Genomic DNA, 12,093 nt, shown 5'->3' with positions numbered 1-12,093 from the left:
CATTAAAGAGCTTATTCTAATTCATTATCCCATAGTGATCTGATGGCTCAGAATTTGCTTCTGTTCAATTCACAATTTCAATTTATTTCACTGGCTGCAAGTCATAAAGACGTTGGTAAGTACTTTAAAGTTATGAAGACAGAAGCCTAATATAAAGTCAACAGCAAGAGAAATTTAGAATTTGGTTTCTTCAGGATAGTGGATGTTTTCAAGTACAGAGTTAATACACACCATGAATGTAAACTAAACTTAATTCATAACTGGCATTTATAAACAGCAGATATGCATCTCCATTTATATCACATTCTAGTTATGTAACTCTTACCATTAGTACTAAAATGGGAAAATAGCATTGGAACTCTGAGGAGGTTTCATTTTTAGCATGAACTATAGGATTACATCATTTGGTAGGGAATATACTTATTCAGAGAGTCTATAAAACAGTAGCTGTGCTGAATGTAAAACCTGTAAATTATGTTTGACTTTTACCCAGATTTCTTTGTCCTATAAATCCAGTGGTTTTGAGAGATTTATGATATGTGGAGGTATATTGTTGACCGGCTTAAATTCCAGGGTCTCATTTATCAACTAATATTATTGTTTTTAAAGGTATGTTATTATTTAGTATCAAATCAGGCATTGAACTGACAGTTGTTCTTAATGGCTACATATCTTTCAGGTTGATGTTTTCTCCTTTGGTATAGTATTGTGTGAAATACTTGGCAGAGTCACCGCTGATCCTGAATTTCTTCCCAGGACACAGGTAGCTATAAATGACTGGTCACCAGTCTGGCACTTGACCCAAAGGCAAGCGGGACAGTAGTAATATGAATCCAGATGGTGGAGTCATTTTAGGCTTAATAGGATCAATTCCAAATCTCAATCATAAATTTATCTTTTAAACCATTTGAAACTTTGGAATGGCTGAACTCTTTTTGTTGAATATAAAGCCTGATACAAACACCTCACAGAATCATTCATTCTGGGTGAGTCGTGCAAGTCAGCAGCAAAATCTTTTGCTTTTGTTTCATTTCCATTTTACATGAGCATAGAATTCACTCCTTAATCATTATAATATAAACCTGTTTATAATTCATACAGCCCTATCAGATTCACAGTTGCAGAAAGCCAATTACAGAACCATCAGCAGACAGGATTAATTAAATGATAAGTGACAGAAGATAAATGGGAATTCTAAACATCAAACTTTCAAACTTAGTGTCAATCTCTGATTTGACACCAGAATTCAAAATGAGATAATATCTTACATGGATATGGAAGAATGAATAATCATACATTTGTAACAAATTCTAAAGCAAATCAGTATTAACCAAGTCAGATTGTCTACAGTGAATATCTAAGAGAAAAGCGAACAATGTCTTTTGCACTGCATGCATTAACAAGCTTAAAATGAGCAATAAGGTCCCTTTGTATTACTGCTGTCCCAAAAACATACAGATGCATTTTTTTCTGCATTCTTTGTGTTTTCTATTGATTGTAGGAAAGACTGCAACAAGTGATGAGTTTAGATGTTCATATAGATGGACCTCAACCGTTTTATTGTGAACTTATAAGAGGGGTCTTGAAGCACAGTTTCTTTGATATTGCACCATATTTTCCAGTTGTAATAGTAAGGAAAGTAGCAAAGAAGAAAGAGAAGCAGACGTACATTTATATATTGCCTTTCAGGACCTCAATGTCTTAAAATGCTTTTCAATGATAAAAGTACTTGTGAGGTGTAATCACTGTAATTATAAAGTCATGACACTGTCAGTGTTCACCCATCATTATTCTGTGAAACTGACTGGAACTTCTGGTGTGAGCATATGTGTAATTAGACACGGAAATTCAGAAGATGTTTTCCTTGATTCACTACTCTCCCACAGAGTATGCTGGTGAAGTTCTCAGAAATGGAAATCTTCAAAATAATTTGGTTCAATGGGAGCTTCCACATTTTGTGCCGTTTATCTCAGAACAGTAACCGTTTAAAGATTGTGCTTTGTTGATTGAGGTGTAACTGGATGTTTAATAGCATACTCAGTCAAAATCTCTGCTGAACAATCTCTGCGGTCCTGGAAAACTAATTTTATATTGCTAGAAAGTCAAATAGTAATGAAACACAAATGAATTTTAAAATGCTTTAAAAGTTTGTTGATGATCTTTTAGTTTTGACCATAATTCCATGTGTACGGCTAAATCTTTATTTCACTCTCTGTGAGATTAATTAAAAGTGACAGATAATCAGTGTATTGTCCTTAGTTTGCTGTTTTTAAATATTTCAGTATTTAGCTGCTTAGCTTGCTTGATGACTTCATTGTCATTGTTTAGTAGAGATCCTGACAGCTGATACTGTAATGAAATTAACAAGAGGAAAAGTGAAATCCATGCTATACAGATCACTGAATCTCTGTGAGTCTCTTTCTAGGGGTAGTGACGAATGCTATCATCTTATCTGGACCACTAAAGTCCACTCCATAATTTCTCATAGTGACAGTGAATATAAATTGTTAACAATATATTTACTTTTTTCTGTATAGTGTACATCTATATACTATATATATGTTATATTATTAAAAGTTTACTGAAATTATTGATTATGAAAATGTATGATGCTATATAGTAACCAAATTAGCATTTAATTGTCAATGTACTGGCTGATGCCCAATGATACAATTTAAAACCATTACTGTTATACCATGGTTCAACTTGGCAAGCACAGGAGCATGCATAATTCTGAAATCTCTTTCTGAAAACATTTTCTAGGATTATGGACTCAACTCTGAAGCATTCAAGGAAATGGTGAATGGCTGTCCAAAAGCTGTCCTGGAATTAACAGTTAACTGCTGTAGGGTATGAAGTATTTCTGACTTACCATCATTCTTTCTACAAGGTTCACTAACTCAGGTCTTGGTCACATTGCATAAACCATTGATTGTAGTAGGAACTATATCACAACAAAATCAATAAACCATTCTTTTTCAATATAATGGTCCTTCCAGAGAGGAGTCAAATTTTGATGCATGTGGAAACAAATGATATTCTAGATAGTTTGGTTAACATCTGAAAGAGAACATTAATTAAATATTTCAGATGGGGTATGTTGTCAAAATCAGCATCATAAGTAGAATAGATTGCACAATGGCTCAGTGGTTAGTATTGCTGCCTATCAATGCTAGGGATCTGGGTTCGATTACATCCTTGGGGGACTGTCTGTGTGGAGATTGCACATTTTGCCTGTGTCTGCGTGAGTTTCCTCCAGGTTCTCTAGTTTCCTCTCACAGTGCAAAGATGTGCTGGTTAGGTGGATTGGCTAATCTAAATTGTCTGTATTGACTAGGGATGCGCAGATCAGGTGGGTTAGCCATGATAAAAGCCTCATGAGGGATTATGAGGATGGAGTGGGTCAGGGTGGAATGCTCTTTGGAGGATCAGTGCAGATTTGATGGGCTGAATGTCTTCCTTCTACACTGTGGGATTCTAACGTCCCTTTAAAGTTCTCTTCTTTTACTACATAGACTGTGAAGGCAAAAGGGTAAAACAGAAGTATTAGCTCTTGTAAAAACAGCAGCAAAATTCCATATGAGCCATTTGTTCCTGTTATCACTAATCTCACAGAATAATTCTAACTCTAATTCCTAACCTCTTTTTAGTGAAATCCTTAGTGTCATGGCCAATCTGTCACGGCAGCAAATGGTAAAATGTTGATAAACTTCAAGACAGCAGCAAGAGAGGAGCTGGGGAGTAAGTTGAAGCCCAGGTGCAGAGACCTGGGTTTAACATCTGCAAGCTTTGGAGAGCACCTGATTTGGGGGGAAAGAACAATCAAACAGTGAGATTGCAAGAAAATTGTTGTTCAACTGGGTTGTGAGCAACTATTGTTAAGGAAAGGTGTATACTGGTATTAATAAAGATTTTTTTACAAGCCCAACAAATTGCAACAATTCAGTAATTGTCACCTCTTAATTAGTATTGCTAAAATAATGGTACTAAACTGACTGGAGGGTTTGTTAATTATAAATTAGTTTGATTTGTAAATTAGTTGACACACAATAAAGATGGCAGGCCATGTGATGCACTACTATGGCAGTGTGTGGGAGTTTCTAGATGCCATTGTGATCTAGGACAAGCATGTCTGTATTAAGTGCCTGCTGTGACAAGAATTTCACTCAAAGTCAGTGGACTGGAGAACAATTTGTGGCTATTGTGGCACATCATGAAGGGGGAAGTTATCTGGACACTCTGTTCCAGGAGACAATTCCAGCTGTTAGGATTCAATACATTAGGGGTCATCTGATTGGGTCAATGATCAGTGTATGACTGTGAGTAGGGCAGGTAAGAGACCAGAGGGCAGGTATGTATGAAGCTATCATCAACATGTCGTGGCTGGACTTCAGATTCCTTACAAAGTGTCAGAACTGAGCGAGGTGACTGGAACTGGAAGGAAAAGACAGAGATGTAGCATATATCAATGCTGGGAATGTATTCAAAATGAATCTGGGTCTGTGGTCCTTCCAATGAAAAACATGGCAACAGTTAGAGCCATAGATATGTACAGCATGGAAACAGACCCTTTTGGTCCAACTTGTCCCTTCCGACCAGATATACTAAATTAATCTAGTCTCATTTGCCATCACTTGGCCGTATCCCTCTGAACCCTTCCTATTCATATACCCATTCAGATGTCTTTTAAATGTTGTAATTATACCAGCCTCCTCCACTTCCTCTGGTACTTCATTCCATACACACACCACCCTCTGCATGAAAAAGTTGCCCCTTACGTCCCTTTTAAATTTTTCCCCTCTCACCCTAAACCTATGCTCTGTAGTTCTAGACTCCCACACTCCAGGGAAAAGACCTTATCTATTTATTCTATCCATGGCCCTCATGATTTTATAAACTTCTATAAGGTTACCCCTCAGCCTTTGATGCTCCAGGGAAAACAGCCCCAGTCTATTCAGCGTCTCCCTATAGCTCAAGCCATCCAACCCTTGTAAATCTTATCTGAACCCTTTCAAGTTTCACAATATCCTTCCTATAGGAGGGAGACCAAAATTGCTCACAATATTCTAATAGTGGCCTAATCAATGTTCATGATTTCCCACCCACAAAGCCATGTTGACTATCCGTAATCAGTCCATGCCTTTCCAAATACATGTAAATCCTTCCCTCAGGATTCCCTCCAACAATGTGTCCACCACCGATGTCAGACTCATCAGTCTATAGTCCCTACCTTTTATCTTAGCCTGCTGGACACACTTTCCTCATTCCTGAAGAAGGGCTGATGCCCGAAACGTCGATTCTCCTGTTCCTTGGATGCTGCCTGACCTGCTGCGCTTTTCCAGCAACACATTTTCAGCTCATCAGTCTATAGTTCCCTGCCTTTTCTTTATCAAGTTTCTTAAATAATGACATGATGTTAGCCAAGCTCCAGTCTTCCAGCACCTCACCTGTGGCTTCCAGTGATCCAAATATCTCAGCAAAGGGTCCTGCAATCACTTCCCTTGCTTCCCACAGAGTTCTAGGGTACACCTGATCAGGTCCTGGGGATTTATTCACCTTTATGCATTTTAAGACATCCAGCGCTGCATCGTCTATAATATGGACATTTTTCAAGATGTTGCCATCTACTTCCCCACAGTCTCTACAGTACACACTGATGCAAAATACTTGTTTAGTATCTCACCCATCTCCTATGGCTTCACATATCGGTTGCTTTGCTATCTTTGAGGAGCTCTATCTCTCCCTAGTTACCTCTTTGTCCTTAATGCATTGAATATAAAAGCAGGGATGTACTTCTGAGGCTATATAACGATCTAGTCAGACCACATCTGGAGTACCGTGCACAGTTTTGGGCCCCATTTCTTAGGAATGATGTATTGGCCATGAAGCGTGTTTAGAGGGTGATCCCAGGAATGAAAAGCTTAACATATGAGGAATATTTGAGGACTCTGGGTCTATACTCAATGGAGTTTAGAAGGATGAGGGGGGAATCTAATTGAAACATACAGATTATAGAATGGCCTGGGCAGAGTGGATGTTGGGAAGATGTTTCCATTGGTAGGAGAGACTAGGACTCGAGGGAACAGCATTAGAGTAAAGGGAAGACCTTTTCAAATGGAGGTAAGGAGAAATGTCTTCAGCCAGAGAGTGATGAATCTATGGAATTCATTGCCACATAAAGCTATGGAGGCCAGGTCATTGAATATATTTAAGACTGAGATGGATAGTTCTTGAGTATTAAGGGTCACTGGGAGAAAGCGGGAGAAGGGGTTGAGAAACATATCAGCCAGGATTGAATGATGGAGCAGACTTGATAGGCAGAATGGCCTAATTTTTGCTCGTATGTCTTATGGTCTTATGATGGACTTCATCCTAATATCTTAAAGGAGGTGGCTAATGAAGCAGTTGTATTGGCATTAATTTTCAAAAATTCACAATATCCTTGAAATCCTCTATCAGACTGAAAAAGAGCAAATATGATGTATCAATTCAAAAAGGGAGGATAATAGAAATCAGGAAAGTATAGACCAGTTAGCTTACTAGGGAGAGCATTACAATCAATAATATAGGAGTTGGGCACTTAGAAAAAAGTCTTAAGTAAAGAATCTGCAAATTATTGTGATAATTAAATTATTTTTGACTGACTTCTGGAGTTCTCTGAAGAAGTAGTTGCTATGTGGATCAGGGTGTGGTTTTGACATATTGTACTTGAATTTTCAGAAAGCATTCAATAAGATGCCACGTAAAAGGTGGTTATGCAAGTAGAAGCACATGGTGAATGGGGTAATGTACTAACATTGATCGAAGATTGGCTGGTTAGCAGAAAACAGTGAGAAGGTATACATTGGTCTTTGTTTTTCAGCAGGATATGAGAAGAAGGGTCCTGCTGGAATTTGAGGCCTCAATGTTTTTTTTCAATTTATTTGATTGATTTAAATGAGGGGAGAAGAAAAGAGTAAGCAGTCTGATGACCAGAGTAAGATACTTATTTCAAGTATAATTCCACAGTGTAAGAGTAAAAAAGTGGTGTTTTTTATGCCAATACAGGCATATTCTGATTTTTATTTGTGTATTCTCAGTTTAGCTATAGAGTGAGTTTTTTTCCTATAAAATAAAAAAAAGATGTTCCCAAACAGGAAGAATCCACCAAACATATTTTCTGCTTTTGCCCCATAGATTGATGCCTTCAAGAGACCGTCCTTCCTTGAGTTACTGGACCAACTTGAGGATGTGGCTGAAAGCTTGGAGCCAAATGAGGACAATGAGATCCTTGTATGAATTTGTCAGTGTTTGACTCTGCCACAAGGCCTTACTTGGTTGATAGCAACCACTGTTATCTTTGTACAGTGTATTAACAAAGAGAAGATAAAATGGATCTTTGAATGTGGGACTTGAATATGTATGAGAAAAAGCTTATTCACACGTGATAGTGAAAAGACACACTCCATTGCCTAAACACATCAGTTTGTTGATCATAGGGGAGTGGCACAAGTTGGACTTTGAGTTATAAAGTTAAATCAGCTATATTGATTCAGCCATCTGTTATACTCTCAACTGATGTTTATTTCCACAAATGGAGATTAAATTGGGAAGAGATGTATAATGGATGGCTGATTTGATATCGCCCCATTTTTCATTGTTACTCAAATTCCAGATTATCTCACCCTCATTAAACAGAATTCAAGGTTTTAACTTTCAGCATTTGTTGGAAAACTGCCATTACAACTCTGTATCTGGGTTACTAGGCAGATAAGTGTTTTCGTTCAATCCATTATATTTGATGGACTGTACATCATGAAAACTGTTCTCACAGGCAATGCAAACTTCTGTGAAACTAGAGCTGTAAATTTTAACAAGAGTCCATTCAGTGAAACACCCTTTCATTAGTGAATTTCCTCTGTAGTGCTCTTCAATATTTTTTAAATTGCCTCATGCTAAACATATTTTCTATAAGTTGCTTATGTTGAATAATTTAAAAGAAACAGAGAAAGAAAAAAGATCGCACATTAAATTAGTATAAGCAATGTTTTTGAATTTTTATTTTTCCTGCAAGACAAGTGACTTCCAAAGATTAGCAGTAATGTTCGATGAACTCAACTTGGTTCACCTCAATTGTCACCCATCAAACACCAAGATCAGTTTTAATCTATAGAAGTGCCTCATCACATATCACGTAGGAGAAAGATACAGTAATATTGATCTGAATTCTTAAAAGGTGTATCCACCAATTGACTGGAAATTCAGTCTAAGGCTCAGTAAAGCTAGTTCTGGTAAACTTTCTCCAGAATAGGAAATTCCTCCTGCATTCACTTTTATTGGTCATTCAATGACATTACACCAGCCTTACCAATAATGCCTCATATTTACTGTATCGCATTCACTGAAGAAGGCAGCATTGTGTCCCCAGTAAATGGCAAAAGTGAACAGAAGCCAAGAATTACATTTTTTTTAAAAAGGCTGACTCATTGTGATTAAGTCTAACTTAAAGTGTCATTCTAGTGTATATAATTTCAATTATTACCCTCTGATAAATAATATTTTGATAACTAATTGTAAAAAAAATTGAGTTTTAACTTAGTGAGCACACCTTATCAAGTACTATAAGTACTGTTCATACCAATAAATAATCAAAAAGTATTTAGTATCTATTCTATTAATGAATTAATTACTCATTATCATAAAATAAACCTGATTATTCGAGGTTCTGTTGGAAAAGAAAAGGGTAAGTTGAATATAGCAATTCCTTTGATTGTTCACTTATTAAGAACTTGCATTTATATAGTGCCTTTCACTTCCAAAGGATGTCTGAGAATACTTTACAGCCAATTAAGTACTATTGAAGTCTAGTCACTGTTGTAATGTAGGAAACTCAACAAGCTTGCACATAGCAAGTTCATACAGAGATAGTGGGTTGGAATTTAACGGCCTGTGTAGATAAGCTCAGGTGCTTGTGGGCATGGAATATCATGAACTTGGAAGACGTCACTGATTCCTGAGTAACATGTTTAGATTTTCAAAGGGAGGGGTTGTGTGAAAGGCGCTGGCAATCCACAAACCTCAAATTAGTTGCTTAATGCAACTAATAATAGTGTGGAACATAATAGACAGAAATTTTCAAATGGCCACGTGGGGAGCATGGAGTGTATAGGGCATTTTTTGGGTAGAACTATGAGGAACACATTGAAGAGGTATTATTACCAGCACTGCGGTGCAAACATGTTGCACAAAAGGGGGAAGAGTTCAAACTCAGTTTCTCATAAATTGGCACAGGATTACCTTGCTAGAGCTGAGGGGCTTGGTTTTGTGAAGAGAGTGTGTTTGGACTCTTGACAGGAATGTATAGCACCTGAAGTGATGCCTACTTATCTGACCTGTTGGAGTTCTTCTGCTGAATGGAGGGATGAGGGCAGGTCTCCTGTCTGCCATAGCCTCGATCAGACCCACTAAAGTTGGCATCGGACATGCATGAGGTTCCCCCCAGTTGCGTGCTGAACTCACCTCTGGTCCAATTAGCAATATTTGAGAATGGTTTCACATCACTGCTACTACTGCGATGTGGCGTCAGGAGCTGGGAATATTCCAGGTGTCACTTTCCTGACTCTTGGCTGAAAGTTTGTCCCAATTAGACCATTTGTCTTTATTTTCGGAGGAGAATGTTGGTCAAGGGATATATATTGGCGAGGAAACCAATTAAAAGGCAATGCTGAAATCAAATTGATGTTTAGACAAGCAAGGCTGTAGGTTTGGTTCTTGATCTGTGCTATGTTTGCTAATATCACTTAGTTGCTGCAGCTATTTGTATCATTACCCTGTGAGCTGTGGATGCACTGGAAAGAAGATAAGATGTAAAGATAGACATGAACAGAGTCATAATATTTTTTCAATTACTAGTAGCTGGGCTAAAATATAAAGGGAGAAATGGTGTTTAAATTCTCCTTTAGTTCTCTTAAGCTACATCTTGGAATTGTAAAACACAATTCAGAATACTTCAATAAAGTGGTGAAAATCTTTGCAGTTTATAACTAAATTTTGAATGCTATATGCCACTTTTGATGTGCATATTGTTTAGGATATAACTGTTATCATTTTTTTCCTTCGATTCATTTTAACCTTTGCTACTGCTGGTTTGGGGAAGATGGGGATGATGCATCTATTGTATTTATTGATAAATTGATGCTGCAGTTTTCATTGCTGACCTTTCTGAAATTCAATCCTTGGAGTAGGTGAACAACGAAACAGTTATTGCACAGTTTCTTGCATGACTCTGAAGGTGATTTGACACTTTTATTACTGAACTATTTCCCTCGTGCTATCTGCCATAGAACAAGCACAAATGAAGCATTTTAAACTGTTTCTCATGTTAACTATAAAATAGATTTGTAGTATTTAATATTGTATGATTGTAAAGTAGATTTGTAATATGAATTGCACTAGTATAATGTAGAATATGAAACTGGAGGGTATGTAGCATATTTCTTAATTTCCAGTGTTTTCTGTATAAATTGGTCAATCTATTTTGATGTTGTAATGCTTGGAAATTTATGTGATATCATTGGCAGTTCCAAATGTAATTAAATTCATCTTCTTTGTGTCAGAAATTTTTGACCAGAAACCTTAAGTTGGAACTTCCCAATGAGCACCTCTGGGCTTTTCTTGAATTATAGAAATGAAACAAAACTACCCATTTGGGCAAAATTTGGTTGATACATTGTCGCAAAGGCTGCCAAATATGGCAGGGCTTGTCTCACTCCTCATTGTTACAATTTCTTAGTTAAGATTGAGCTGTCTGGGTGATTTATTGAATAGAGCTTATGCTCTTTTTCTCTCAGGAAGGTAAGGAAGTTCAAAAAAACTTTCAGGCTAGAGACAATAAGAGTCGCTATCATTTCTCCAAAGTTGCTGGCTGAGCATCAATCAAGTCCCAGGAATACGTTTCTTGCCAGCTGCCTTGTTGGGGTAACTCGTACCAAATAGGACGATCCTTTTTAAACAAAACAATACTTTAATGACTATTGAAACAGTACAATTAAAATGTGTAGGGAGTTTTTTTTGAATGAAATCATTAAGGGCCATGAGACCTATTAGAAACTAGTTTAAAATTTCAACCATGAAATGTGGTTGAACAAGTAAGGTACTACATTGCAGTAGTTTTTGTGTAATGCATGATTTAATTGCAAAGGTGTATTTGACTTTCTGGTCCACTATGAATCCCAATAAGTCATTCTTTATGATCCTTGTTCACAATGCTTACTCTCATCTGTTTTCTGTTACATTTGTTTGTACCTAAGCATTGTATATAATGTACAGTACAATTATGGACTGATACTGTGTAAATAATATGTGAATGCTTACACAAAGCATGTTGTTTAATCAATACCTGCTGGTTATAGAAGGTGCTAAAATGTTGAAAACAATTGTGCAGAATTGAACAGCGTCAAGCAGCTGCTGTTTGCCTTGCATTTGACTTTTCCAATTGAAAACTTGAGCTAGCTGTTATTTAATACTAAAAACATTTATTGATACATATTTTGTTAAAATGGATGTTACTTTACTGTCTCAACTATCTTTTTTAACTTTCAGTATCTAGATATGTTCTGAACCGTTAGGGTTGCTCACTCCATCAACACATATAATCTTTTTAAAAATAATAAAGTTAAAATGAAAGAAATTATAGGTTCTGTATGTTCTATTTATTTATTGATTGATTGAAAGAACAAATGTATTTATGACAGTCAGTGCATAGTTTTAGTAAAACCTGGTTTATGTTCGTAATAACTTTGAAAATATAGCCAACAGAAGTTCCAGTACTGTTGCAGTTATTTTCATGGGGCAAGGTTCATTCCAGTAAATGGTGGTTGCAGTCCATTTTCTAATCAATAACACTTGTATTTATAGAAGCACCCCTCATACAGTAATTGATTAAATGCTCGTCACATGATCACAGTCGGCCAAAAATTGATACTGAATCAGAGAAGACGAAAAGCCTAAAGAAAAATGTAGACTTGAAGAAGGAGAGAAATGTTTGGTGAAAAGAACTCCAAAGCTTAGTTCTGATACAATGGTGTGACCTTAGTACACCACTTCTGTTGCTAA

At 36.8% G+C, this 12,093-nt stretch overlaps 1 protein-coding gene across 6 annotated transcripts in view; it reads left to right on the top strand.

Moving 5' to 3' along the window:
- LOC140469206 (dual specificity testis-specific protein kinase 2-like) overlaps window positions 1-11,621 on the top strand; it is a 93,711-nt gene extending 82,090 nt beyond the window's left edge. For 5 of the 6 annotated variants that reach the window (XM_072565518.1, XM_072565517.1, XM_072565515.1 and 2 more), the window contains exons 7-9: window positions 680-763; window positions 2,764-2,850; window positions 7,177-11,621. In XM_072565518.1, the coding sequence (XP_072421619.1) occupies window positions 680-763; window positions 2,764-2,850; window positions 7,177-7,278 (273 nt within the window). In that variant the 3' untranslated portion in view covers window positions 7,279-11,621. The remainder of the gene's footprint in view (window positions 1-679; window positions 764-2,763; window positions 2,851-7,176) is intronic. The other variant, XM_072565520.1, reaches the window with a different exon arrangement.
- The last annotated feature ends 472 nt before the right edge of the window (window positions 11,622-12,093 follow it).

This window comes from Chiloscyllium punctatum, chromosome 49 (assembly GCF_047496795.1).
Source record: "Chiloscyllium punctatum isolate Juve2018m chromosome 49, sChiPun1.3, whole genome shotgun sequence".
Lineage (NCBI taxonomy): Eukaryota > Metazoa > Chordata > Chondrichthyes > Orectolobiformes > Hemiscylliidae > Chiloscyllium > Chiloscyllium punctatum.
The sequence above is the reverse complement of the archived record's forward strand: the minus strand, read 5'-3'. Positions and strand labels throughout refer to the sequence as shown.